A 26,560-nucleotide genomic window follows, 5' to 3' on the forward strand; every position below is an offset into this window, starting at 1 on the left:
CTACTTATATGCACTTATAGAAAGCACATCCAATGATACATGAACAGCTAGACTATTTTACATTGCAAACATTTCTGAAACCTATCATATTTGAAAATATCATTTCCTTATAACCTTTATAATTATCCCAAAATGAATGGGATTCTCACATCCAATTACCTTCCTCCGCAACTTAATCAAAACTATACTGGAAATTTGTATCATGATAGCCCCCATGGTGGCTAAAAAGAAGGAAAAAAAGACAATTTGCAAAGTCAGAAAAATAAAAATAATTAAAAATAAATAAATAAAGTTGAATGGCAGGCTTTGAACCCATCAACTTGGTCATATGGAATGAGTGCAGTAGAAATGAGAGTATGGACTGAGTAAATGAGCAGGATTGAGAAAGCAGCCTGTTCATTTCCATTGCATAAGTTTTGCTTGTGTAACTGAAGACTGCAAAATAGAGAAAAAAATAAAAAAATCTTGTGAAGGGGGGTGGAGGGGACGTCAGGGGGAGGGGGTAGGAGGCATAGAGGAAGGAGGGGCCATGCGGGGAGAGGAAGAGAGGGCTGAGGGAAGAGGAGGGGCTATGTAGGGAGAGGAAGGGAGGGCCGAGAGGGAAGAGGAGGGGCTATGGAGGGAGAGGAAGGGAGGGCTGAGGGGGAAGAGGAGGGGCTATGGAGGGAGAGAAAGGGAGGGCTGAGGGGAAGAGGGGGGCTATGGAGGGAGAGGAAGGCAGGGCTGAGGGGGAAGAGGAAGGGAGGGCTGAGGGGGAAGAGGAGGGGCTATGGAGGGAGAGAAAGGGAGGGCTGAGGGGGAAGAGGGGGGCTATGGAGGGAGAGGAAGGCAGGGCTGAGGGGGAAGAGGAAGGGAGGGCTGAGGGGGAAGGGGGGGCTGATGGGGGGGATAGGAAGGAGGGGGTAGAGGTGGAGTATGGGGTGGGGTTAATGCATCCGGGGTGTGCAGTGGCAGGGTGAGATCAGGACCAAAGGACACCTGACCTGCTGTTACCTGGAGTGCCAGGTCATCAGCTAAATTGCTGTTATTAGGGGATTGGACGAGTGATCTGTATAATATAGATCAAGCATAAAGGAGTCTAGAATTTGGGCATGAAAAAGTGCAGTGCATTTTAAATATTCCTCTGTCCTGTAATTCAGCAGCTGTGAAACAGAAAATAGTTAATTTGTAGGCAGACGAATCTGCGCTTGTAAACAGAAAGACAGTTCATAAATCTTTACACACACAATGACGTCGGGAGAGCAAATGGAAGGGAAAAAATTTCCTTTAAAGTACTCCGGTAGCAGAAAATACAGATATAAATCAAAAGAGAGTTGAACAGAAAGCAGTAAACGGTGGGAATTTATTAAAAATCAAAAGTGAGAAATAATGAGTTTTATCTTGTCAGCGGCATTGCTTATCTTTAAAACTTTAAAGAAAACTGTTCAGTGCTACAGACAAGTATTATAGACAAGTAGCAGAAGAAAATACAGCTGTTAATCAAAAGAGAGTTAGTCAGAAGGCAGTGAATAGTGAGACTTCATTATTCAGATGTTTGAAGTAAGGAAAAAAATAGAGGATCACATTTTTTCAGTTTTTTGTTTCCAGTCTGTGAATAACAAAGTAAGAAAAAAAGTAACAGAATAGATAACTCTATCTGTAAACCACTAGTTTGCGGGAATTCATAGTGAATGTTTAAAGAACCAGGCTAGGGGCTTCCGGTGGCTTTAGGGGGAAGCGCCGTAGAATTCTGTCTCAATCAGATAATAACTAAATCATTACCATGCTACAAGCAGGGTGTGAGAAAAAGAAAACCCAAAAGTAAGAAATAAAGAGTTTATCCTGTTACACAGAAGTTTTAGAAATAGCGGCACCTCTCTGCCAGGGGAGGGGAGGAGGGGAGAGTACTCAGCATGACCTTGAAGTACAGAAAAATGAAACTGTCAGGCTTTCCCAGTGTGAGCGTTTACACAGAGAAAAGCAGAGATGCAGCTTTAAGCATGAAGCACAGAAGAATGCATTTGTAGGTCTGAGTAACTCGGGCTCAAACCAGATGGACACAAGACCATTCTGTTTTGTTTTTTCTCTAAGAATGAGTTGCACAATATATTTAAAAAGTTAGCTAAAAACAAATCTATTACAGGGGATTCTGGAGTGGAAAAGCCTGATGAACTGGGACCATTTTATTCCTAAGTAAATATCAGATAAAGTAATGGCATTAAACCATGGCATGTTAGCACAAGGTATGGTAAAAAAACAAATATGGATAATACAGTAATTCAAGACAGTGTAGGAAGTAACCACTATTTAGAATTAAGTCAGAAGAGACAGTAGGACTACTAAAACTAGAATATTACCAAACACACTCAGGATAACTTCTAATCTTTAATCTAATAGTTTAAGCATTGTTCTTCACAATAGTACAGTTGAGCAAAGTGATTATAGGGTCCAAATAATTTGCTCAGGTACGGTCCACACCTAGTTATTGAGAATGGCTTTTGTCCGGGTTCCACAAGGGGAATGATTGCTGGACAGGGGGATTATTACGCCGGGCATGCTTATGAAAAGACTGTTGACATATGGCAGAAAAATGGCCCAACCTATGACAGCGCCCACACCTAATATGCTCGCCACAATCTAGGCTGACAACTCCTGGTTGTCGCAAGACATTGGGAGCTTTGTCTATTTTGTCAAGGTTAGACACAGAGTTAATTTGTAACTGACCTAGATTAGCATTGCCCGAAGTGATAGGGAGTGACAAGGGGTTCACTGGTTTAGATGGCTGTTTAAATTTTACTGTTTTAGAGGGTTGTTTAAAGGTGACAGATCTCGGGACTGAAGGGCGGGTCTGGAGCCGGGATTCTGGTCCAGAGCTAGAAGGGATTGCATTAGTAGGGACACTTGGCAGGGGTACAGGTTGAGGAAGAACGGGAGGAGGAACAGGTATAACAGCACCTGGGATGACAGGTTGAAGGATAATAGGGATAGCAGCACCTGCAACTGTGGTGGCGGCACCTGGAACAATGGTTGGAGGAATGGCAGGGATGGCAGCACCTGGATCAGTGGGCTGGGGGATGGCAGGGGCAACAGCACCTGGAATCATGGGTCCTGGACCGGAAGGAACAGGGACAGGTGACAGATCTACCGTACCGGAGATCTGTACAGATGTGGGCTTGTTCAGAGTGATGGGATGGGTGGGGGGAAGTGGAGGTGTGGGATTCAGAAGGTGGGGTGGTATGGGCGTATATCCAACGGCAATGCCACAATTTAAAAGTTTGTTGGAAAGACCTGGCTCATATGGAGGCGGAGTCCCCTCATATGAAGGTACAGCCATGGGTGCAGTGTCATCCAAAGGTGGATGTGCTGGGCTTTGGGTGTTGAGCAGAGGATTAGAATTACCTTCTTGCTCCCCAATAAGAATAAATTTGTCTATGGCATTGAGATCTTTATCTCTGGACTTCACTTTTTTATGGGAGTTGTTGTAAGTAATTAAACCACGTAATTTGGCAGGTTCAAAAAAGCTGGACACGGGCCAATCAAGGGTCTTATCCTTGGCATTCCAAACTTTGAACCATTTCTTACAGATACGGGTGAGAGCCTTTGTTTCATTCTGGAAGAACTTTAGAATTGTGTCTAAGGGCTTGGGCTTGGTCATAGTCAGAAAAGTATATGGCACAAAGGGTGGTACAACTGGTGTTGTGTAATTATGTGCTTAACTTTATTACAGTGTGAAAGGGGTTTAATAGACTGACTAAATCTTCATTAGAAATTGATTCCAACAAAAATGAAGTGAATTTTATACTTACCTGTCTTCAGAACTTTCCAGTGTACAGGGATACTTCACAAAAGGGAAGGAAACCTGTGAATAAGTCTAAGTAAAAAGAAAAGGTTGCCTAGGGCAATTTCATAAAGGTACAATTATAGCTGAACCGGTCAAAAACAAAAAAGAAAATTACAATGTGCACGCAAACAAAAAATCCTCAATATGTGTTTGTAATAGTCAAGGTACTTAGCAAAACCCCGCGGTCTAAACCTGGCCCATCAATTAGTGCGTCCACTTATTGAGAGTACACTCAGGATCCATTACAAGACACTTAAGACAGGGTGGCTAAAGGTTACCTGTATTACAAAAAACCGCAGTTCACCTTGAACCGGAAGAAAACAAAAAAAACCCTCAACCTCTGTCAAGAGATCGGACAAAAAAACCAAACAAACCCTCAGTTACTCTGAACTGGACAAACTCTCGGTCACGCTAGACCGGGGAAAAGAAGCAAACCCTCAGTTACTCTGAACTGGACCCTCAGTGTCACTGGACTTGACCCTCAGTTTCACTGGACTGGACCCTCAGTCTCTCTGGACTGGACAAACTCTCGGTCACGGTAGACCGGGGAAAAGAAGAACCCTCAGTTCCACACCTAGAACTGGAATAACCCTCAGTCAATTTAGACTGGAATACAAAAATATCCCTCAGTATTAAACTGGAACTCTTGGTCACCTTGACCAATATAAAACCTCTCGGCCAACTGTAGACCGGTGAACAAAAAAAAAACCTATTAAAAAAAAAAAACGTAATGGTCAGCTAAAATTATAGTACCTGAATAAGGGCAACCCCAAAAAAACCACTTGTTAGTATTCACAATAAAAAATTAATCTGGGGGACAATTTGGAAAGTACCCCATATAGAGGCACCTAGATAATCAATTCTATATATTCACAACGGGCTAGAACAGTAAGGATAAAACTGCTTTTAAAATCAGCGTGGCTATGCTGCTTCAGCAGGGCTGAATTGGTAAGCAAGCTAGGATTGGCAGCCTTCCCAGAAACAAGAAACCCTGAAAACAAAGTAAGTGTTCCGTTCGGTACCCAATTTTAAAGATGCCCAGATTTAAAGGTGGCAGATTTAAAGAGGGACCCTAAGAGAAACCCACAGCTGTGCACAAGGACAGTAAAAAGTGTGTTTGAAATCAGCTTGTCTAACCTGCTTCAGTGAGTGTCTTTAGACAGCACAAGCAGGGCTGAATCGGTAAACAATGTATGGTTGGCCACTTGCCCAGAAACAAGACAAAGAAAATGTACTGTGCAATGGCCAGTCTCAAAAAATTGTCCTGCACAAAGCCCAAAACCTTCAAAAGTACCTTGGTAGAGGTTAGAAGGTGCTTCTTACTCCCTTTATTAGTACTGGGGAAAGCTCAGCAACCCACAGACTGTAAGAAGTCCAGAACCTACACAAAGGGTGGGATCAGTCTCCAGTAATTGGAAACTGGCTAACTAAAAAAAATTAACCCAGCTAAAGGTGGTAATTTGGGACCGCAGCCAGGGGAAGGCTGTTTGTGTATCAGAAAGTGCTGCCGAAGGAGGCAGACTGAAAATCTAGAGATAGGGAATCATAAATCTCATCGGCGTTAAGGGAAGGACCCTTGCATAAGTCCACCGTCGAGAATATGTTGAAAAAAAAAGTTGTACCAGTTTCGAGAAATGAAACCGGAATTGAAAGATATGAAAAAGATAAGAGAGGGAGTTAGTTAGATGGATTTAGGAGCAATACAGTTGACAGAGGATAGACAGCGAGAGGTTAAAAAGAATACCTGTGTAAATGACTGTTTAACTTGTACCACTTCAGCATAGAACAGGGACAAAAAATGAACGGAAAAGGGGGAGAAAAAAAAAATCACTTTCTGAGCTTTTAAAAGTAAACTGTAGAGCCTTCTCTGCCGAAGCAGTGCTGGACTGATAAGGCAGCTAAAGTGGGCAAGCTTCCCAGATTCTCATGTCCTTGAGATAGTGAACTACAGCACTTGTTAGGGAAAACTTTTAAAAGCTACAGAAAGAAATGGCAGTTTCGGGAGCCTGGATAAGGATATTAAAAAATGTGAGAAAAAGTGTTTAGAACTTATAGCTCTTCGGGCAATTTTAAATAAATTTACAAAGGCAGATTCGAAGCCCAAGAGGGAATAACCATCCTCTGGCTACCAATATGTTTATTTTCTCCGAATCTGCCTTTGCTAATCAAGCAGCGGAAGCAGTGGCCCGTCTCATCTCTCTCTGGGCAAAGTTACATATGCCCTCCAAATATCTAGCTTTCCCAACTTTGAATCTGCTCATGACAGGCTTACACCGTCAGGCAGTATGGACTCTTGTAATTAGAAAGGAACCCAGTATGTAGTAGATATAATAAGATAGTTTATTACAATCTTACCAATGGTAATACAGGTAGGTTAAGCATTCACATAATGGAACCGCATATCATGGCACGTCCTCTCTCTCTAGCCTTCTGGAGTCTCCCTTCTCTGTTCGTCTTCTCCTCTCATCTCCTTCTTCTTCTCGTCTCGTCTCGTCTGAACTAATACTCCTCAAACTGCTGCTTATATACAATTTTGGCCCTATTCATTTCAATGGACCCCAGCTGTCTCAACAGGGCTCCTAGTCCTTATCAGTTGATCAGCATGACTTCACATGTTCCCAAACCTTCCTGTAGCCCCCCCCTTTGGATATTCTCACCCGGGGTGCAGCTGACCCAGCACTATCTCTACGTAACCATAGCAACTCCTGCTTATGACGTCTTGCAGGTGCCAATCTCAGGATTGTTTATAGAGTAGATTGCCCCCACCCTTGCCAGTTCAGCACTTGCCACAGTGAAATGTAACTGTGTCAAAGGTGACCTCTGATTTTTACAAGCTAGCTCTCTTTTGTATCAGAGATTATTCTGATTTTAAGAAGCCTAGTTCTTATTATGAGCCATTTGCTTGCAGAGGCCTAGCTCTTTAGCCTGAGCCATTGACCTGTATTTTACTGAGAGCAAGGGCGGCCATATATATACAACACACTCATTCACAAACACACACACACACACACTCTCGCACACAGTCTCACTCTGTCACACACACTCACACATTCACTCTCCCTCTGTCACACACACTCACACATTCACTCTTTCTGTATCACACACTCACTGTCACACACACTCTGTAAAACACACACACTCCGAGGAAAACCTTGCTAGCGCCGTTTCATTTGTGTCAGAAACGGGCCTTTTTTCCTAGTTTATAATATTTTTATTACAGAAGAAAAGACTGATTTCCATTAAAGAAGACTATTGTTTATTTATTTATTTATTTTAAAAACTAAAAAGCCACTTTGAACCTAAGCAGCTACCATAAAAAACCATACATAATAATTACAAACCATATTCATACAATTAAACAAATGCGCTGTTACATTCCCCTCACTGTTAATACACAAATGCCATCATCAGACTGTAAAGAAAGCCTGAACAAAGAGCTGAGTCTTTAGCAGTTTCTTAAACTGTAATACATTAAAATATACACGCAAATAGCCAGGCAAGGCATTCCATAGAACTCATAATAATGAGAATTATATTTGGGATTCGCTTTTTCTGAGCACTATAGCTTTTAACCAGTTTTCTATGCTGTCCTCCACTGGCAGAGCATATTGTGCCATTTTAGCAGCGGATGATAAAGTTTTGGAAAATACCACCATTTTAAAGTTCCCAGTGAGAATTTCAAATCTCAGGTCTGTGAACACTGGTAGCTTCATTTTGTATCAGAGCAGTAAAGTAGCTGAGGAAAAGGAGTGCTAACCAAAGACAGGAAAGTGGAACGCAGTTTCCTGGAAAAGAGCCTTCGAGACAGCTCAAGTAGTCACAGGCACAGAGCTCAGGACAGGCTCAGGGTGCCAGACCTGGGACAGCAGCCAAAGCTGCACATAAAGGCTCTCTTTCATGCTGCAGTGTTGAACAAAATTACCCATATTAAATGCTGTCAGTTGTGATATACTGTACAGGAAAAGCAGAATATTGGAAAGAGAAACTGTAGTTTCCTGGAAAGGGGAGAATTCTAATCAATCGCTGCTCTTCTGCTGGGATGTCACACAGGAACGAAAGAAAGCAGCGGGAAGAGGGGTGAAGAACAAACAGGGCAAGTCACTTAACCCTCCGTTGCCTCAGGTTCAAACTTTAGATTGTGAGCTCTCCAGGGACAGAGAAATGCCCAGTGTATCTAAATGTAACTCACCTTCAGCTAGTACTGAAAAGGTATGAGCAAAATCTAAATAAATAAATAAAATTAACACAGCTTTAATGAACGTAAAGAAACTAAAGTCTCAATTATCCGATATAACCTGGACTGGCACGATGACAGATAAGTGAAAAGTTGGATAATACAGAAAACAGGGGGAGCATAAGCAAAGGCATAGAGTTCCCAATTTTCAAAAATTCTTTATTAAAAGAAGTATAACACATTCTGCAGTGTTAAAACATACTCAACTGTACCATACCTTGTGTTTGGGGGTGGGGGTGGAGGGGTACCTGCTTGTGGGTGTGTGTGTGAGAGGTTTACTGGACCTCCAGGCTCCTGTGTTTGGGGAGGGTCTGGAGGTCCGCTCTTGGTGTGGGCTTTTTGATTTGACACCCCTGACAGCCCGGACCTGTCAAACCTCTTCTGTGAGAGGATTGTGCCTTGAGTGCATGCCCAGGCAGAATCCTCTGGCAGAAGTCCCCCTATGATCAACAACGCTAATAATGTACATTAATTTGCATGTTGTTGTTAGCATTGATCATTAGGGAGTTAATTCCCCACACTGTTCCAGCGGTATTTTTCCCCATGCTGTTCCAAACAGTGCGGGGAACTGATGATCGATACCCGAGAGCAGGGAGTATGAGGACAGAGCTCCAGTTAGGGGGCTGGGGAGATAGGGGAGGTTCCCCCTAGGAACTCTGTTCAGAAAGCTGGCTGCCTGTGGGAGTATATGTTGGGTTGAGGGGTGTCTGGGGTGGGGTGTGGGTGGGCATGTGGGTCAGAAGAGTGTGAGGGGCAAGGATGTGGGGGGGGTACAAGGGTAGGGTGTGTATAAGGGGTGAGGTTTATAGTATATAAGGCATGGGTATGTGTAGGGGATATCTGGAACAGTATGGGTATGTGTGGACATGTCTTTTTTGGGTGGGATGTTGGGATGGGGGAGCAGAGGCTGTGTATATGTCATAGATGCAGCAGGGGTGTGATGTATAAGAGTGTGTGTGTCTAGGGGTTGCCAGTTGTAGGAGGAGTGTCAGGGGCAGTGGCATAATGGGGGATGGGCTGTGTTATGTGTCAGGGACCTGGGGGAGGGTGTCAGATACACAGCAGGGGTGTGATGTGGGTAGAGGTTGTGTCTGTGGCAGGGGTTGGGGAGGGGTGTCTGAAGCAGGTGGACTGCTGATAGCTTGCACAGGGATGGTGCCAGAGATGCAGTAAAAGGTTCAAGGAAACCTACTTTCTCCACCTCCAACTCACTCCATGTATTCTCATGCCTCCTATCCCTTCCTTGTGCCCTCTTCCTCCATCTCCCCCCCCCCCCCCCCACAATGTACTCATAAAGCTTCTCTTCAGACCAGGCTGATGGGAGGAGGTGAGCAGGACAGACACTAAATGTAGTTCCAACACTGTTGCCTTGCCACTTCCCAATTTACCTTTTAAAATGTCCAGTCATACTGTGCTGCTGGTGTGACTGGGGTATTTTATTATTTAAATTAGGAAAGCAATTCCATAGTAGAAGTGGAGGGGCATAATCGAACGCGAACGCCCATCTCCATGGGCGTCTATGTCCGAGAACGGGTACGTAAAGCCGCGGGACAGACCGTATTTTCGAAAAAAGATGGGCGCCCATCTTTTTTTTCGATAATACGGTTTGTACCGGGCAAATGCATTGGATATGTGCGGATTTGAGCTGGGCGGTTTCGTTTTTCAGCGAAAATGGAAACCGAAGGCGCCCAGCTCAAAAACGAACAAATCCAAGGCATTGGGTTCTGGGAGAGGCCAGGATTCGTAATGCACTGGTTCCCCTCACATGCCAGGACACCAACTGGACACCCTAGGGGGCACTTGTAACAAGTAAAAAAAAAGTTAAATACCTCCCAAGTCCATAGCTCCCTTCCCTTGGGTGCTGAGCCCCCCAAATCCCCCCAAAACCCACTGCCCACAACTCTACACCATTACCATAGCACTTATGGATAAAGGGGGGGCACCTAGATGTGGGTACAGTGGGTTTTGGGTTTTTTTGGAGGGCTCAACATTAACCACCACAAGTATAACAGGTAGGGGGGATGGGCCTGGGTCCACCTGCCTGAAGTCCACTGCACCCACTAACAACTGCTCCAGGGACCTACATACTGCTGTGATGGAGCTGGGTATGGCATTTGAGGCCGGCATACAGGCTGGGAAAACAAGTTGTTAAAGTTGTTTTCTTTTTGGTGGGAGGGGGTTAGTGACCACTGGGGGAGTCAGGGGTGGTCATCCCCGATTCCCTCTGGTGGTCATCTGGTCATTTAGGGCACTTTTTTGGGACTTGTTCGTGAAAAAAAAAGGTCCAAAAAAAGTGACCTAAATTCTCGCTAAAAATGGGCATTTTTTTTCAATTATCGGCCGAAGGCACCCATCTCTGCTCGGCCGATAAACATGCCCCAGTTCCGCCTTCACCATGCCTTCAACACGCCCCCGTCAACTTTGTTCGTTCCCGCGATGGAGTGCAGTTGCAGGCACCTAAAATCGGCTTTCGATTATACCGATTTGGGCTCCTTTGCGAGATGGGCACCCATCTCCCGATTTGGGTCGAAATCTGGGCGCCCATCACTTTCGAAAATAAGGCCGATAGTGTGCTAAAATGTTATTTGGATCTTCTGACTCCTTGTTTTTACAAACACATTTCCATGCTTAAAATAGTGCTTTAACAAGTAAATGAGCTTTTATAACATGAGCTGCCCAATATGCTGGCAAATTTATGCATGTACACACAGTCTGTGTGTGAATATTACATTTATACAGAATGAGCGGATATGTTCCTGGGAACAGGGCTAGGGTGGAATTTTCATTTACCTGCATGCTTTTGAAAATTCATGTATGCATGCAAATGAACCCTGAAAATGTGTGCCTGCCAAAAGACAGAAGTACATGTGTGCACATAGGTTTTCTGGGCTAATTGGAGGAGTGGCTTAGTGGTTAGGGTGGTGGACTTTGGTCCTGGGGAACTGAATAACTGAGTTCAATTCTCAGCACAGGTAGCTCCTTGTGACTCTGGGCAAGTCACTTAACTCTCCATTGCCCACCGCATTGAGCCTGCCATGAGTGGGAAAGCACGGGGTACAAATGTAACAAAAAAAAATTATTATTATTAAAGTGGAAGGGTGCTGGTACTTCCACTCTAAGAATCCAGTCAGGTCTACAGAGAGAAAAGGACACATTTACTTTTTAATACATATGCACAATTACAAAATGTCCCTCAAAGCGATCAACTCACCATTAATCAAGGGCTTATTTCCAAAACACGTTAAGTCCACTTTTGGCAAAAAAAAAAAAAAAAAAAAAAGAGTTCTAGTTTCGTACGGACAAAGGATATTGTTATCTACCAGCATAATTAATTTTTGATATCAAAAGTACGTTTGTCCTTCATCTTTGCCTGCAGCCAAATTTAGCATTTTGAATGTATATTTACTCCACCTCTTGTGCGAAATGAAAAACTGATTTTTCTCTGATGCAAATTAAATGGATTTACCTTGGAAATAAGCCCTTTAGGGTAATTTGTCTGTCCATATACCTCCAGTAGGAAAAGAACCACATAAAATGAAAACTTTTTTGTTTTGACGGAAACAATTCATTCATTTAAGTATTTATATACTGGTTTACAGGTACTAGGACTGTCCCTAGTTGGCTCACAATCTAAGTACTGGATTGTACCTGCAGCAATGGAGAGTTAAGTGACTTGCCCAGAGTCACATGGAGCTGTAGATGGAATTGAACATGGTTCCCCAGGCTGTCAACCCACTGCTAACCATCAGGCAGCAGCAGGAATCAAACCCAATTGCCCATGACTGCAACCCCCTACACTAACCATTAGGTCACTCCTCCACTCCAATGTTTCATACAAAGACCGTGTGACAATTTTTATCTGAGCATTTAACACCTGCTTCTTGCAGTGAAAATCTTAAGCTTTGCCTGCCTTGTATCCAGTATTGTTCAAAGTACTAGGCCAAAGTTCTTAAGTAACAGTAAAAAATAAATGTATATTTTAATACTTAAGTAAAAGTAAAAAGTATAGGGAAGAACACATTAAACATTCACTTAAGTGAAAGTAAAAAAGTTATTGCTTAATATAATACTTTTTGAGTAAAAAGTAAAAGTACCATAACTACAATGAATTGACTTATAGTGCAATTAAGTTTATGGGTTAAAAAAGTTTTTATCCCAACAACTTATTGCACTATAAGTCAATCCACTTTGCTTTTAGTAAAATAAAATTTCGAAAATGACTGTCACTTGTCAACCACTGCACTGGAAAGAAGTGGATTGTTCAGTCTGACAATAAGTTCCTTCATATCAGGCCAGGCTGCCTTTCTACTGATGTCTTCTGGCTGGGGGTCTAAAGGTATTGATCAAGGGAATCTCTGTGTGAAACACTTGACTTCCATATAGCAGAGAACACTTTATCATCATCTTTGTCATTTTCACGTCCATCTTCATCGTCATCTTTGTTATCCTCATCATGCTGTCCAAGTACAGAAGGCTTTCTCAAAGTTGTAATCATTGTCTGTTGTTCTAACAATTTTTCGTCTGATGACAAACTCTGCTTGAATATCTTTGAGAACTGATGCAAGAACGTAAATATGTGGGAAGCCTTCAATCTTCTTAAGGGCAGACAAGAAGTCTTCTCTCTAAAGATTCTGTCAATCCATTGGACAGTCACCCTGATGTAAAATTTTCCATAGGATGATCAGCAGTCTGTTGTGGTAGGGACATATATTTGTTCACCAAGAACTGCTACCAGCTTCAGCTTCATCTCCGCTTCAAAGTGACCCAACTCATCACTGTTTGGCTGGAGGCCAGTTTAACAAACACAGAGAACTCCACTGTTCTCATAGGCTATATTCACTGAACAGAAAAAATTAAGATGAGATGATCCACTGTTTGCATGACTGCAATAGCAAAATATTATTTCAGATTTTGCTGTTCCATTTGGTTTACTGAAGAATCATCACTTATATCTTGCTTCCGCTTTTACTTTTTACTTCAAGCATCAGATGTACTACTACTACTACTACTACTGATCATTTCTAAAGCGCTACTAGATGTACGCAACAGCACTGTACACTTGAACATGAAGAGACAGTCCCTGCTCGACAGAGCTTACAATCTAATTAGGACAGACAAACAGGACAAACAAGAGATAAGGGAATATTAAAGTGAGGATGATAAAATAAGGGTTATGAACAAGTGAATAAGGGTTAGGAGTTAAAAGCAGCATCAAAAAGGTGGGCTTTTAGCTTAGATTTGAAGACGGCCAGAGATGGAGCTTGACGTACCGGCTCAGGAAGTCTATTCCAGGCATATGGTGCAGCAAGATAAAAGGAACGGAGTCTGGAGTTAGCGGTGGAGGAGAAGGGTGCAGATAAGAGAGATTTACCCAGTGAACGGAGTTCCCGGGGAGGAATGTAGGGAGAGATGAGAGTGGAGAGGTACTGAGGAGCTGCAGAGTGAATGCACTTATAGGTCAATAAGAAGAGTTTGAACTGTATGCGGAAACGGATAGGAAGCCAGTGAAGTGACTTGAGGAGAGGGCTAATATGAGCATAACGACACTTGCGGAATATTAGTTGTGCAGCAGAATTTTGAACAGATTGAAGAGGAGAGAGATGGCTAAGTGGGAGACCTGTGAGAAGCAAGTTGCAATAGTCTAAGCGAGAGGTGATAAGAGTGTGGATGAGGGTTCTGGTACTGTGCTCAGAAAGGAAAGGGCGAATTTTGCAGATATTATAGAAAAAGAAACGACAGGTTTTAGCAGTCTGCTGAATATGTGCAGAGAAGGAGAGGGAGGAGTCAAAGATGACCCCAAGGTTACGAGCTGATGAGACAGGAAGGATGAGAGTGTTATCCACAGAAATAGAGAATGGGGGAGGAGGAGAGGTTGGTTTAGCGGGAAAGATGAGAAGCTCAGTCTTGGTCATGTTTAGTTTCAGATGGCGCTGAGACATCCAGGCAGCAATGTCAGACAGGCAGGCTGATACTTTGGACTGGATTCCTGCTGAGATTTCTGGTGTGGAGAGGTAGATCTGGGAGTCATCAGCGTAAAGATGATACTGAAAACCATGGGATGAGATCAGAGTACCAAGGGAAGAAGTATAGATGGAGAAAAGAAGAGGTCCCAGGACAGATCCCTGAGGTACACCAACTGACAGTGGGTTAGAAGTAGAGGAGGATCCACTAGAGTATACTAGATGTAACTGAATAAAGTAGTAAAAATTGGTAAAATGATTACTTTGGTAAAAGTAAAAGTAACAAATGTTTCCTGTACTTCTTTACAAGTAAAAGAGACAAAACCTTTACTTAAATACAGTAATTACATTGACCTAGTTATTATACGACTGTATCAGGGTAGGAGGATTTAGCCACTGAAAGTGAAAGCTGTCTTAATATCGTTTTAATCCATGATTTCTAAGAAATTGGGGTTATTAACCCTGAAAAGGTTCTTTATTATTTCTGTGGGACTTTCTCTAGTGTATCTGTGGTTAGATTAGCTGATGACGCAATTAATAGTTTTGTCCAGTAAGAATAAGGAAGTGCACAGAGCAGTGGCAGATATATATGGGGGTCTGGATACACTTTCCCTGTGTTGCCTTCTCAGTCTTTCAAAGACAGCAAAGAGCATCACAGAGGAATCCCTGGGGCTTGCCATGGACCTGAGATGTACTGTTCCTCTTTGCTTGCTGCTTCTGTTCACTATAGAGATTCAAGGTGAGTGCAAGTGCATGATTTAGAAAGATAGTGATGTATTCATAACCTGCTGAGAAGAGTATAATGCAAGCACCTGCAAACAAATAAAATTCAAGAGAACTAGGAGGGTCTTTTACTAAGCAGTGGTAGCATTTTTGCTCACAGTAGAAATCAGCTGGCGGTAAACGTCGAGACGCCCATAGGAATATAATGGGCATCTCAGCGTTTACTGCCAGCTGATTTCTACCGTGAGCTAAAAATGTTACTGTGGCTTAGTAAAAGACCCCCTAAATTAGAAATGATGAAAAGATTTTGTGACTTGCTTTGAAATTAAAGGTCAGATTGGTGTCTGGGCTAGCAGGGGAGGGAGTGCGCTGACTGAAGCACAAATCTATACACCATGAGAGCTCAGTTTGTTTCTGCTATTCACCTCTCACTGTGTGACCTTCAGCGTGGGTTAACCTTTCTGTGCTCAAACTTAGATCCAGATTCAGTGGAAAGGCAACACTGCAAACATATGAGCTTACCTTGTGCCATAAAAATAATTATTTGGGATAGGCTGTTGTTTGAAACAAATGTCGTTCGTCAATAAGAACACAATCTATGTGCACATAGTCCCCCAAATTCTATATATGATGCCTTAAGTTGTGCACACTAATTTGGCCACATAGCCAAATTGTATGCACAACTTAATTGATTAACAAGCCAATCAGCACTGATAATTGGTACTTAACCAATTAGTGGCACTATTTGGCTTTAATTAGAGTTTACGTGCACACCTTTCTAGTCATATTCTATAATGCGGTGCGTGTACATTCTAATGTGCACAGTCAAAAAGGGGATGTGGTTATGGACGTGGAATGGGCAGGTTGTGGGCATTTCCAAAAACTAGGCACACTATTATAAGATACACCCGATCTGCGCCTAACTTAGGCGAAGGTATTTAGGCCTGGTTTTAGGTGGCCTAAATGGGTGTGCCTAAATTTTAGGCACAAGAGCAGTACTTGAGCATATTCTATAAACTACACCTAACTTTAGGCGTACTTTATAGAATCACGCTAACCAAATGGTCTTATGGTGCCAATTTTTAAGGTGCCGTATATAGAATTTCCCCCAGTGCGTGTTGTCCTTAAAGAGTGCTACTTACACTTAGTCCCATGGATTCTATAAATGATGACTAAGGTTGCACGTACAAATCAGCACGTGTAGCTAATTTGCACGGGCGTAGCCAGACTTCGGTGGGAGGGGGTCCAGAGCCCGAGGTGAGGGGGCACATTTTAGCCCCCCCCCCAGCACCGCCACCACTTTTGACCCTCCCCCGGCGCTGCCGACCCCCCCACCACTTTTGACCGCCTCCCCCGGCACCACCACCACTTTTGACCCTCCCCCCTGGCGCTGCCGACCCTCCCATTTCAACCCCCCCTTCCTGCCACCACCAAACCTCCCCTGCCGCTGCCATCAAGAACCTGTGGTGGCGGGGGTCCCCAACCCCCGCCAGCCGAAGTCCTCTTCAGCGCCAGTCTCCAGGCCGGCAAGCTGCTGCAGCTGATCTGGAAGGATTCTGTTTCTGTGTGAGTCGTCCTGACGTCCTACACATTCCTACGTGCAGCCTGCACGTAGGAACGTAGGAATGTGCAGTACACCAGGAGGACACAGAAACAGAATCCTTTCAGATCAGCTGCAGCAAAGCGCTGGCCCGGAGACCGGCGCTGAAGAGGACTTAGGCTGGCGGGGGTTGGGGAACCACCAGCACAGGTACCTGACCGGCAGTGGGGGAGGATTGGCGGAGGCGGGAAGGAGGGGGTCGAAAGGGTTGGCAGCGGGGGGCCAGGACCAAATCTGGGTGGGCCCATGCCCCCATGGCCCCACATAGCTATGCCCCTGATTTGCACGGGCAACTTAATTGCTTAAGAAGGCAATCAGTACCAGTAACTGGCTGCCAACAACCAGTTACCAGCGTTAGTTGGCCTTAATTTGGATTTATGCACAGATCATATTCTATAATCAATGTGTAAATCCTAATGCATGTAAATTTGGGGGAGTGTGGCTAGGAGCATTTTGGGGGTGTTCAAGGGGCTTTCTAAATATTTTGTACGTAAATAAAGAATTTGGCTGAATCATGTCTAATTTAGGTTCCAGCATTTACACTTGCTTTTAGGAGGCATTATTGCCAGCACCTAAAGTTAGGCGTGCTTTATGCCCTAAGTGCTACTCTATAAAGGACATGCACCCTTTATAGAATAGAGCTCAGCATGTAAAATTTTTCAGCGCCAATTTCTAGGCACCACTTATAGAATTTAATCCAGTGTGTGCTCTTTCCTGAGGTGAGGGCACATTTTAGCCCCCCCCAGCACCGCCGACCCCCCCTTACCATTTTAACCCCCCCTGCCATTTTTCACCCCTCCCACCGCCACCACTGCCTTTGACCTCCCCGGTGCCAACCCTTTTGATCTCCTCTTCCCACTGCCGCCAACCCTCCCCTGTTGCCGCCGTCGGGTACCTTTGCTGGCGGGGGGTTCCCAACCCCCGCCAGCCAAAGTCCTCTGCTCATGCAGGACATCAGACTCACAGAAACAGAAGTCTGCCCGTGCAGATTAGCAACGCAGCTGCGCCGGAGGACTTTGGCAGGCGGGGGTTGGGGACCCTCATGAGCAAAGTTACCCGACGGCGGCGGCAGCAGGGGAGGGTTGGCGGCAGGGGGGCCAGGGCCAAATCTACGGGGGCCCATGCCCCTGTGGTCCCACATAGCTACGCCCATGGCACTATGTACAAATAACACACAGTCTTTAAGCAGAATACACACCATTCCCCAGAATCTATAACTTCCAACTTCTCCAACTTCTCCTTCTTAGGCAGCCAACTCTGGAATGCCCTCCCCAGACCTATCCGATCAATCAGGAACTATCTACCCTTCCGGAAATCACTAAAAACCCAAGCCTACCCAAATGACCCAAACTAATCCTATGAACCCATTTACCCAACACTTGCACATCTCTGCCTACCTGTATCTTTTATTATTCTTCTATACTTAAGTTATATTTTCTCTATCAAGTTTCACTATCAATAATCTGTAATCCCTATTACTATGTAAGCCGCATTGAACCTGCTTTGAGTGGGAAAGTGCGGGGTACAAATGTAATAATAAATAAATAAATAAATAAGGGTCACCAAAATTTGCAAAATTGGGGCACAATCCCAAGTTGCATGTGCAACTCAATTGGTTAACAAGCAATTAGCAGTACATAACTGGATGATATTGCGTTAGTTGGCATCGATTGAGATTTGCTTGTGCAGCTCGCTGCGTGCTATTCAGTAACACAGATCATGCAAATCCCATAGTGTGCAACCTGAAAGGGAATGTGGCTGTGGAAGGGGTATGGGCAGGTCAGGGGTGTTCTGAACATTTATGCACAATAATAGAATTCTGTGAAAGTGCACCCACCTTGTGCACCAGGAATTACACCAAGTTTCAGTTGGTTTAAGTCCTCATGCCCAAAGTTGGGTGTTATTAGAATAACGCTAAGTGTTGATTTTTCCCTGTTGCCTAATTTTTGGCGACGTGTACTGAATCCATGTACTCTTTATGGAGAGCGCACATTATGTACAAAAGCACATGCTCACATTTGTTTCCACACACACACAATGAACATGAAATGAAAACATTCCGGGTGCTCTCATCCCTAATAATGAGTGGTACCATTTAAAAGGATACAGGGGTACTTTTAAGTTAGGGTTTCCCATACCTGCTCTGAGGACCCCACAGCCAGATGAATTTTCTGAAAATCCTCAAGGAATATGCATGAAATAATGCGCAAATATTGGAGGTCAGGTGTATGAAAATTCATCTCATGCATATTCATTGTGGATATCCTAAAAAGGTGACTGGCTGTGGGGTTCCCAGGGCAGGTATTAGGAGCCCTGTTTTAAGCTGCTACACTTTTGAAAAGTCTAGGCTTGTACATGTATATGGGAAAAAAAAATCAGGCAGTAATCAGCACTGTTCCTCCCTGGTCGTTTGCTCAGGTTCACCAGTTGCTGGGAGAGGACGCTGTCTTTGCAAAGAAACAGGTTCCAACTTTGTTCGTCGTATATATATTGAAAAACTTGAAGTGTATCCCCAGAGCGCTTCCTGTGAGCACAGAGAAGTCATGTAAGTACCATTTGACTTCAGAATGTTCTGGAAACTAGTGAAAAGATGAGCCATAAATGTAACAAGCAGGCTTCAGTGCTCTATGATTCCACCAACACAGTGTTCAAAAAGATGCCTCGCGGGTAGTGCAGTGACCTGAGAACCACGGGAATTGGGTTCAGTGCCCACTGCAGCTCCTTGTGATTCTGGGCAAGTCACGTAACCCTCCATTGCCCCAGGTACAAAATAAATGCCTGTATATAATTTTATTTATTTATTGGGATTTATTATCTGCCTTAATGAAGAGATTCACCCAAGGCAGTGTACAGCCAGTACAGTTTAACATAAAACTTACAATTTTGTTAACAGCACAACAATAGTAAAATGAGCAAGAAAAAATATGTAAATCACTGATTGTAACCACAGAAAGATGGTATGTCAAGTGTATATTATGGGTACAGTTATGAACTATGAAATATGAACCATGGTTAAGACCTGTAAAAGCAGGCCTTGCTTTGTATTACAAACAGATAGGGATTGGGCTTTAGGTGACAAAAGAATGTGATTATAATGAGATATAAGTTACCCCTCTTTAACCTTCCCCGGGCCTTACTTATGTTACTTACAATACCTCCCATCTAAATGATCCCAGAGGAAGATAATAATGCAAAACCAAGAGTATCACAAAGAAATTAAACATTATATTCAACATTTTAAATCTCTATGCTAATGCGTAGTCTTTCATATAGAACATATTCATAGTCCCATCCCCTTTCTCTACTTGAATTTGTTCTGTGGTCTGTCATTCTGTGGCTAACAATTAGCCTTCCATTTAGCACCCCTAATTGCCTTTTTTCTTCACAGCAAAGGCTCCAGTGCCATGTGTCACAGAATCAGGACCTGTAGTCCAGCATTTCAGATATATATTATTATTTGTATAGCACAACCAGGTGAATGCAGTGCTTTAGAGACACATATGCTGGCTGCAAAAAAACAAATCATTAAAAAACTTCAAACTGCCCAAAACACTGCAGCCAGACTTATATTTGGAAAAACAAAATACGAAAGTGCTAAGCCCCTAAGAGAAAACTTGCACTGGCTTCCTCTTAAAGAACGTATAACTTTCAAAATATGCATTTTGGTGCACAAGATAATTCACGGTGATGCCCCAACCTACATGTTAGACCTCATTGACCTACCACCCAGGAATGCTAAAAGATCAGTACGCACATTTCTAAATCTTCATTTCCCCTGCTGTAAAGGTCTAAAATATAGATTAATACATGCGTCCAGTTTTTCATACTTGAGTTCGCAAATGTGGAATGCTCTACCACTTGACCTGAAAATAATTCACAACCTAACAAACTTCCGTAAAGCACTGAAGACACATCTCTTTGACATGACATACCATAATGACTCTTAATTAGAACCATAATTCTCCATCATCTGTTTAACAATCGGACTATTTTTCCCTATATCGTACTGCCTAATTTACTGTGTAATCCATGTTCAATATATGATTCCAATTGTATGTTCTCCCTTGTTTACCTGATTGTTCATTATATCATCCATGTTTCTATATATATTATCAATTGTATCTGTACTCTGAAATGGCATAAGTCATGACGGAAATTGTAAGCCACATTGAGCCTGCAAATAGGTGGGAAAATGTGGGATACAAATGCAACAAATAAATAAATAAATATAATAAACAGTCCCTGTTTGGACCATACAGGTGTTTATCTGCCGTCATCTATTATGTTACTATGTTTTTGAAGCTTACTATCTAAGACAGACAGACAGACAAGAAACACAGACAAAAACACCCGGAAGGGTCTTTAAGTTAAAAGCAGCAAGACAGACATTGATGCTTTTCTCCTGGGATGGAGTTTTCCTTTATTAATGCTAAGCTGGTATTGCGGAAGGAAGTCTTCATTCTCTCACCCTGTCCTTAATTTCCTGCCCACTGATGTTCTGTTTGGAAACCAATAGGGGTCACTATTGCGGATGTGCTGGACAGACTTTCTCTGGGATTCTGGCAAGTGTCTTCATATATGCTCCCAGCTCTGGCTGGCCTGAGAAGTGGGAGTGTTAGTGAGAAATCAAAGTCCTCCTTCATGAGGGCACAGGAACCAACTTTTCAAAATGATAGAGGAGGTTAAATTCAACCCAAATTACCCCTCCCTAGCGCACCCACTGCACTCACAGAACTGGCACCTATGCACGGGAGCGCAAGTTTTGGTTCATAATGTAACCTTATATTGAGGATCATTTACTAACTGTTAGCATATTATTCCTATGGGCATTTTATAATCTATGACCATTAGAAACCGTTAGTAAATGAACCTTGGAGTATGTGAGACCACAGAGTGTTTTCATATTCATGACTTAAGACACTTCTTAGAAAAACCAAGAAGCACAAAAAAGCAGCCAAAGGAACCAACTAGTAGCAAGTAAATGTAAAATTCATTAAATGAAGTTATTTGCCACTAGTTGGTTCCTTTGGCTGTGTTTTTGTGGCATTAAGACATTTTTTTCCCCAGAATAGAGAGCATTTGGGGGACTTCCTTTCCTTAGTGGACATTCAGTTTGTTGGTAAGCCTTTAAAAACACATGCAAAATCAATTTAATATGTGTTAAACTATGAATTAAAGTGCATAAAATCAATTTGCACTTGTTAATGTTTTAATAACAAGAATGTCTGAAAACTAGGGGGAAAGGCCAAATAAAAAAAAACAGTCCAACATTTTTCCCTGTGCACATCCCTTACAGTTTTACTGTATTGATTTTTTTGTTCAATGACATCTAAATAATTATATTAATTTCAGCGTTACCATAAAGCAATCTGGCGAGAAGAGATGCCTAAATCCTAATTCTGAGTGGGTGAGAAGGATACTGACCAGCTTTACAAAGAAAGCATAAAGGTGAGTTTGCATCAGGTGAAGGACAATTTTCAAACCATCTGCACTGGGATGCTGACTGTGCACACTTTCTACACATGGGCTTTGCACCAGTTTTGAAGGTGAATAGATGGATTAGCTCTCCTAGAGCTTGGAAATTCCTAGGCAGCGTTTCTGAGCATGTGCTGGTCACCCCTCTACCACTGTGCCCACCTGCTTCTATCTCAGTGCTTTTTCCAGCTCTGGGCAGCAGGAGTATAGCCACAGGTAGGGCTGGCCTCCCCTCCCCTTTTGCCTCAGGGCTACCCAGCAGCCAGGCACACCATATATGCAGCTGGCAGCAATCCCCAAGCCCCACCAGTTGAAGATATCCCGAGCCCTCCCCGAGTCAGAAATGCACAGCAGCCAACAAGAACTGAGCCGCTGATGCTGGCGCCACAAGCATGTTTCGTTCTTGCACATGCTTACTTCTCATGGCAAGAACTGAGCATGCTCAAAGTGTTACCACTGATTACTGTACTTTTTTTGACTTGCAGTGGGCTCTGGGTGTCTTCAGCTGGTGAGACTTAGAAATCCCATCCAGCTAATGTATTTTTAATTCTAATCTTGCTGACGGAGCAGGGGCAGGGAGAGGGGAAGCCCTCAAAAAATCCATGTCTGGCTACCTTACTGCTAGGTAGGTTCATCCTGGAGGAGAAGTGGGTGGGCTTGTGTGGCTGACTTATCCTTCTGTCCATGGAAATCCTCCATTACAGGTAAGCAACTTTGCTTTCTCTGTGGATCGGAAATAAGCAAATGTGCTAGCTGACAGTGTATATAAGTGAAAACATTCAAGCATTACTATGACAGTCTGACAGGGTGGGAGGTATGCATGGGGACATCAAAGCATATCATTGATATTCTAACAGGATGGGTGTGGATAGGTGAGAATATCAACGATATGTTTTGATGTCCCCATGCATACCTCCGACCCACCCCCATCCTCCCACCCTGTCAGACTGTCATAGTAATGCTTGATTGTTTTCACTTATATACACTGTCAGCTAGCACATTTGCTTATTTCCGATCTGACGAAGAAGGGCAACCTTCGAAAGCTAATCAAGAAATGTATTAAGTTATGTCCAATAAAAAAGGTATCATCTTATTTTCTTTTCCATGTTTTATTTTGTTTGATTTCTATTGATAACCTTAAGAGTAGACTAACACGGCTACCACACTCCTCTACTTTCTCTGTGGACAAACAGGATGAGTCAGCACACACTGGTAACTCCCAAGCCAAGGGGTGTGAAGGAGTCTGTGTTTAATCTTTACAGCCCCTGAAAAGCGCTGTGGTAGGATGAAGGTGTGTAGAGAAGGTGAAAGTGAAGGTTAGATAAGGAGAGAGATGGAGAAGTTATATGGCAAACAATAATGAAGATAAAATTAAGAGGAAAACAATGGGGAAGTTGTTGGCCATGTGTCACTCTGAGATGAATAAGGGCTGATTAGCGGAATGGCCTGGGGATCCTGTGGCTACTCTTATCTGATGTGCCAGGCACACTGGTTTGGTCTTAATGAGCTTAAAGTTATTTTACTTTCTTCTGAACCTTTTCAAAATACTGTTCGCCTGTTACTTAGCCCTTGTTAATCTTATCAGGGTCAGCTACAGTATTTTTTTTTCTTAGATTGGAGGAGTAGCCTAATGGTTATTGCAGTAGGCTTTGATCCTGGCACACTGGGTTCAATTCCCACTGCAGCTCCTTGTGACCTTGCACCAGTCACTTAACCCTCCATTGCCCCAGGTACAAAAACAACTTAAATGTGAGCCCTTTAGGAACAGAGAAAGTACCTGCATATAACATGCACTACATACAGTGGCGTTCCTAGGGGGGCTGACACCTGGGGCAGATCGCCGATGCGCCCCGCCCCCGGGTGCAGCGCCCCCCCCCCCCGGTTGCAGCGTGACCCCCCCCCCCGGCGAAAGGACACCCCCCGTGACAGAACCCCCCTGGGTGCACGCCGCTGGGGGGGGTGCCGCGCGCACCTGTCCTTCGTTTGTTCCATGCTCCCGCTCTGCCCTGGAACAGGAAGTAGTGTTCCGGGGCAGAGGGAGCATAGAACAAACAACGGACAGGCGCGCGTGGCAGCCCCCAGCGGCGTGCACCCGGGGCGGACCGCACCCACCGCCCCCCCCCCAGGAACGCCACTGACTACATATGTCTAGTACTGCTATAGAAATGAGTAGTAGTAGTTCGTATTCTTTACAGAAAGACGCCACCTGATATTTAGCCACAGTGATCAGCAGCATCTGAACTGCAGGCTGAACTGAACCTAGATATTCAATGCCAGGGTATGTGTGGCTCCCGGATTTGAATATCCAAGTTTTAGCAGTCACCTGGAAGCAGGGGCGTATCTGCGTGGGGCCTCAGGGGCCTGGGCCCCCGCAGATTTTGCCCTGGACCCCCCTACCGCAATCAACCCTCCCCCGCTGCCTGCTTACTTTTGCTGGCGGGGGACCCCAACCCCCGCCAGCCGAGGTCCGCTTCCACCTGCCGCTGCCTTAAAAACTTCTTCTTCAGCCGGCGGGGGACCCCAAATCCCCGCCAGCCGCCCCGAGGTGTTTAAAATTCATCTTCGGCCTCCTTGGCCGTGCTGCTGTTGATAGGCGCTGTTGAATCCACTTTGGAGTCTGACGTCGCAGCACGTACAACGACGTCAGACTCCGAAGTGGATTCAACAGCGCCTATCAACAGCAGCACGGCCATGGAGGCCGAAGATGAATTTTAAACACCTCGGGGCGGCTGGCGGGGGTTTGGGGTCCCCCGCCGGCTGAAGAAGAAGTTTTTAAGGCAGCGGCAGGTGGAAGCGGACCTCGGCTGGTGGGGGTTGGGGCCCCCCGCCAGCAAAGGTAAGCAACAGCAGCGGGGGAGGGTTGGCGGCGGGAGGGGGGTGGAGAGAGTCATTGGTGGCGGTGGGGGCTCTGACAATGGCGGGGGGGGGGTCGGTGGCGGCGGCGGGGGGGGGGGGCTAAAATGTGCCCCCTCCCTCTGGCTCTGGCCCCCCCTACCGCCAGAGTCCAGATACGCCCCTGCCTGGAAGTAAACCAGGCACCAGCCTTTTTGCTGCCCCAGCCCCCAACTGTATGCGGATACTTAGCCAGTTAGTGGAATGAAAATCACTGTAACTGGGGCTCAGTAGGCATTCCACTCTTGCTCCGCCTCTAACCTAGCCAGTTAGGGGATGGTCGGTTAGTGGCGATATTCAGTGACACTATCTGGTTAAATGCCACTGAACATCCCTGGATAGCTCCAGGCAAGCCATTTAAAGAGCCAGGTCCACTAATTTTATTTATTTATTTATTAGGATTTATTTACTGCCTTTTCAAAGAAGTTCACACGATGTGATGTACAGTAAGAATAAGCCAGACATAGGCAACAGACAATTACAGCAGTAAAAATATTCCACAACAGTGACACAGAATATAATTCATTTAATCACATTTAATTTCCAATAGAGCAATCTCTGTTATGTGTGTGCCATGTAAAATAGTTTGAAAAACAGATATAACTGAATATACAATTGTCAAATTAAAATAAAAACTTTTTACACATTATCTCTACAGGCCGACGTCATAGAATCTGGAAGGATACAAAAAGTGAAGACAAACTGGAGTCTGTAAACAACTGTAGATGAGGATTGTCTGTGAAAGATTTTCATTGACCTAATGAGGCATTTTTACAACTGACCAATAAATAATCATGCAGCTTTTTCAGGCTATGCTGTAATATGTAACACAAAGAAACTGGAAGTTTTGATCTTTGATTTCTTAGAACTGATGGGAATGCCCCTGTGTCTCCATCTGCAACACAGGGGATGCTCATTTATTGGGGCTGGTTAAGAACACCATGGAGGTACAGTACTGAATGCAACAGTGGCTCCTGCTGGTCAAACAGAGGTGCTGAAGGTGTACTTGACAGAAGGTACCCCCTCCTGTCCTGGGGCCAGTAGCTCTACCTGAGCTTGCTGTCTGGTGAGGCTGCATCAAAGTTGGTGGTCATAGGGGGATTGAATACTGTAAAAATATCTAACACTAACATAGGAGATTTTGACAGAAAATGGCTGAGTAGTCTGGTCAGGTTTTGCTGTCCACACCAACTGCCAGATGTACACCATGACCACTTGTAAAATCTTTTACTTTATCCAGGATGGGTTTTGTCATCTTTCTTTGCACTGTACCATCCTAGGCAGGGAGCATACAAGAACCGCCAGCACCATGTACCTTCCCATGTCTAACCAGGAGAGTTTCACAATCATTCACACAGATATTGATACCCACAGCCCTCCAATGTTCTTGCAGCAGATTGTTTCCAAAATTCTATGATATATTTGCATAAATTAGATTGGATCATCTGCATGTTAAATAATGTCAATTTGTATTTTACTTTATTACGATAAAGCTGTTTCTGATATTTCTTCTGTGTCTGGTTAATTTATTTGGTTCTTTTTTGGCAGGGCGAGAGAAGGGATGAGGGATGGATATTAGAGATCAGTGGTGTGAAGAGAAAATAAGATAAAATAAGGGGATCTCAGAGGGATGTGAAGAAAGAATCATGGGGATTGAGGAAAAGAGGGAGGGGAGGAATTAGGGAGCAGAGTGAGAGAGGAAAAGGGAGTGAAGGGAGAAGAAAAAGGAAGATTCGTGAATTGGTAAGGGCAAGATCCAGGATCAGAAAACAGATGGAGTAAGGATCCACTCTTAAACACCTTCTTATGATACTGATCCCGTCTCTTGCTCAACCTTCACCATATCCTCTCCTTTA

At 44.0% G+C, this 26,560-nt stretch overlaps 1 protein-coding gene across 1 annotated transcript; it reads left to right on the forward strand.

Moving 5' to 3' along the window:
• The first annotated feature begins 14,663 nt into the window (after positions 1-14,663).
• LOC115462509 (C-X-C motif chemokine 11-1-like) lies at positions 14,664-26,138 on the forward strand. The gene is made up of 4 exons (XM_030192502.1): positions 14,664-14,753; positions 18,756-18,882; positions 21,690-21,785; positions 25,363-26,138. The coding sequence occupies exons 1-3, from the start codon at positions 14,693-14,695 to the stop codon at positions 21,781-21,783; spliced, it is 282 nt and encodes a 93-aa protein (XP_030048362.1). The 5' UTR covers positions 14,664-14,692; the 3' UTR covers positions 21,784-21,785; positions 25,363-26,138.
• The last annotated feature ends 422 nt before the right edge of the window (positions 26,139-26,560 follow it).

This window comes from Microcaecilia unicolor, chromosome 2, assembly GCF_901765095.1.
Source record: "Microcaecilia unicolor chromosome 2, aMicUni1.1, whole genome shotgun sequence".
Lineage (NCBI taxonomy): Eukaryota > Metazoa > Chordata > Amphibia > Gymnophiona > Siphonopidae > Microcaecilia > Microcaecilia unicolor.

What these genes read in the sequence shown, in the direction of transcription:
- LOC115462509 (XM_030192502.1), top strand. Translation starts at nt 14,693, where the DNA reads ATGGACCTGAGATGTACTGTTCCTCTTTGCTTGCTGCTTCTGTTCACT. An exon ending in GTTCACTATAGAGATTCAAG is followed by an intron (nt 14,754 to 18,755) that starts GTGAGTGCAAGT and finishes TCGTTTGCTCAG; the next exon opens with GTTCACCAGTTGCTGGGAGA. An exon ending in TGTGAGCACAGAGAAGTCAT is followed by an intron (nt 18,883 to 21,689) that starts GTAAGTACCATT and finishes TATTAATTTCAG; the next exon opens with CGTTACCATAAAGCAATCTG.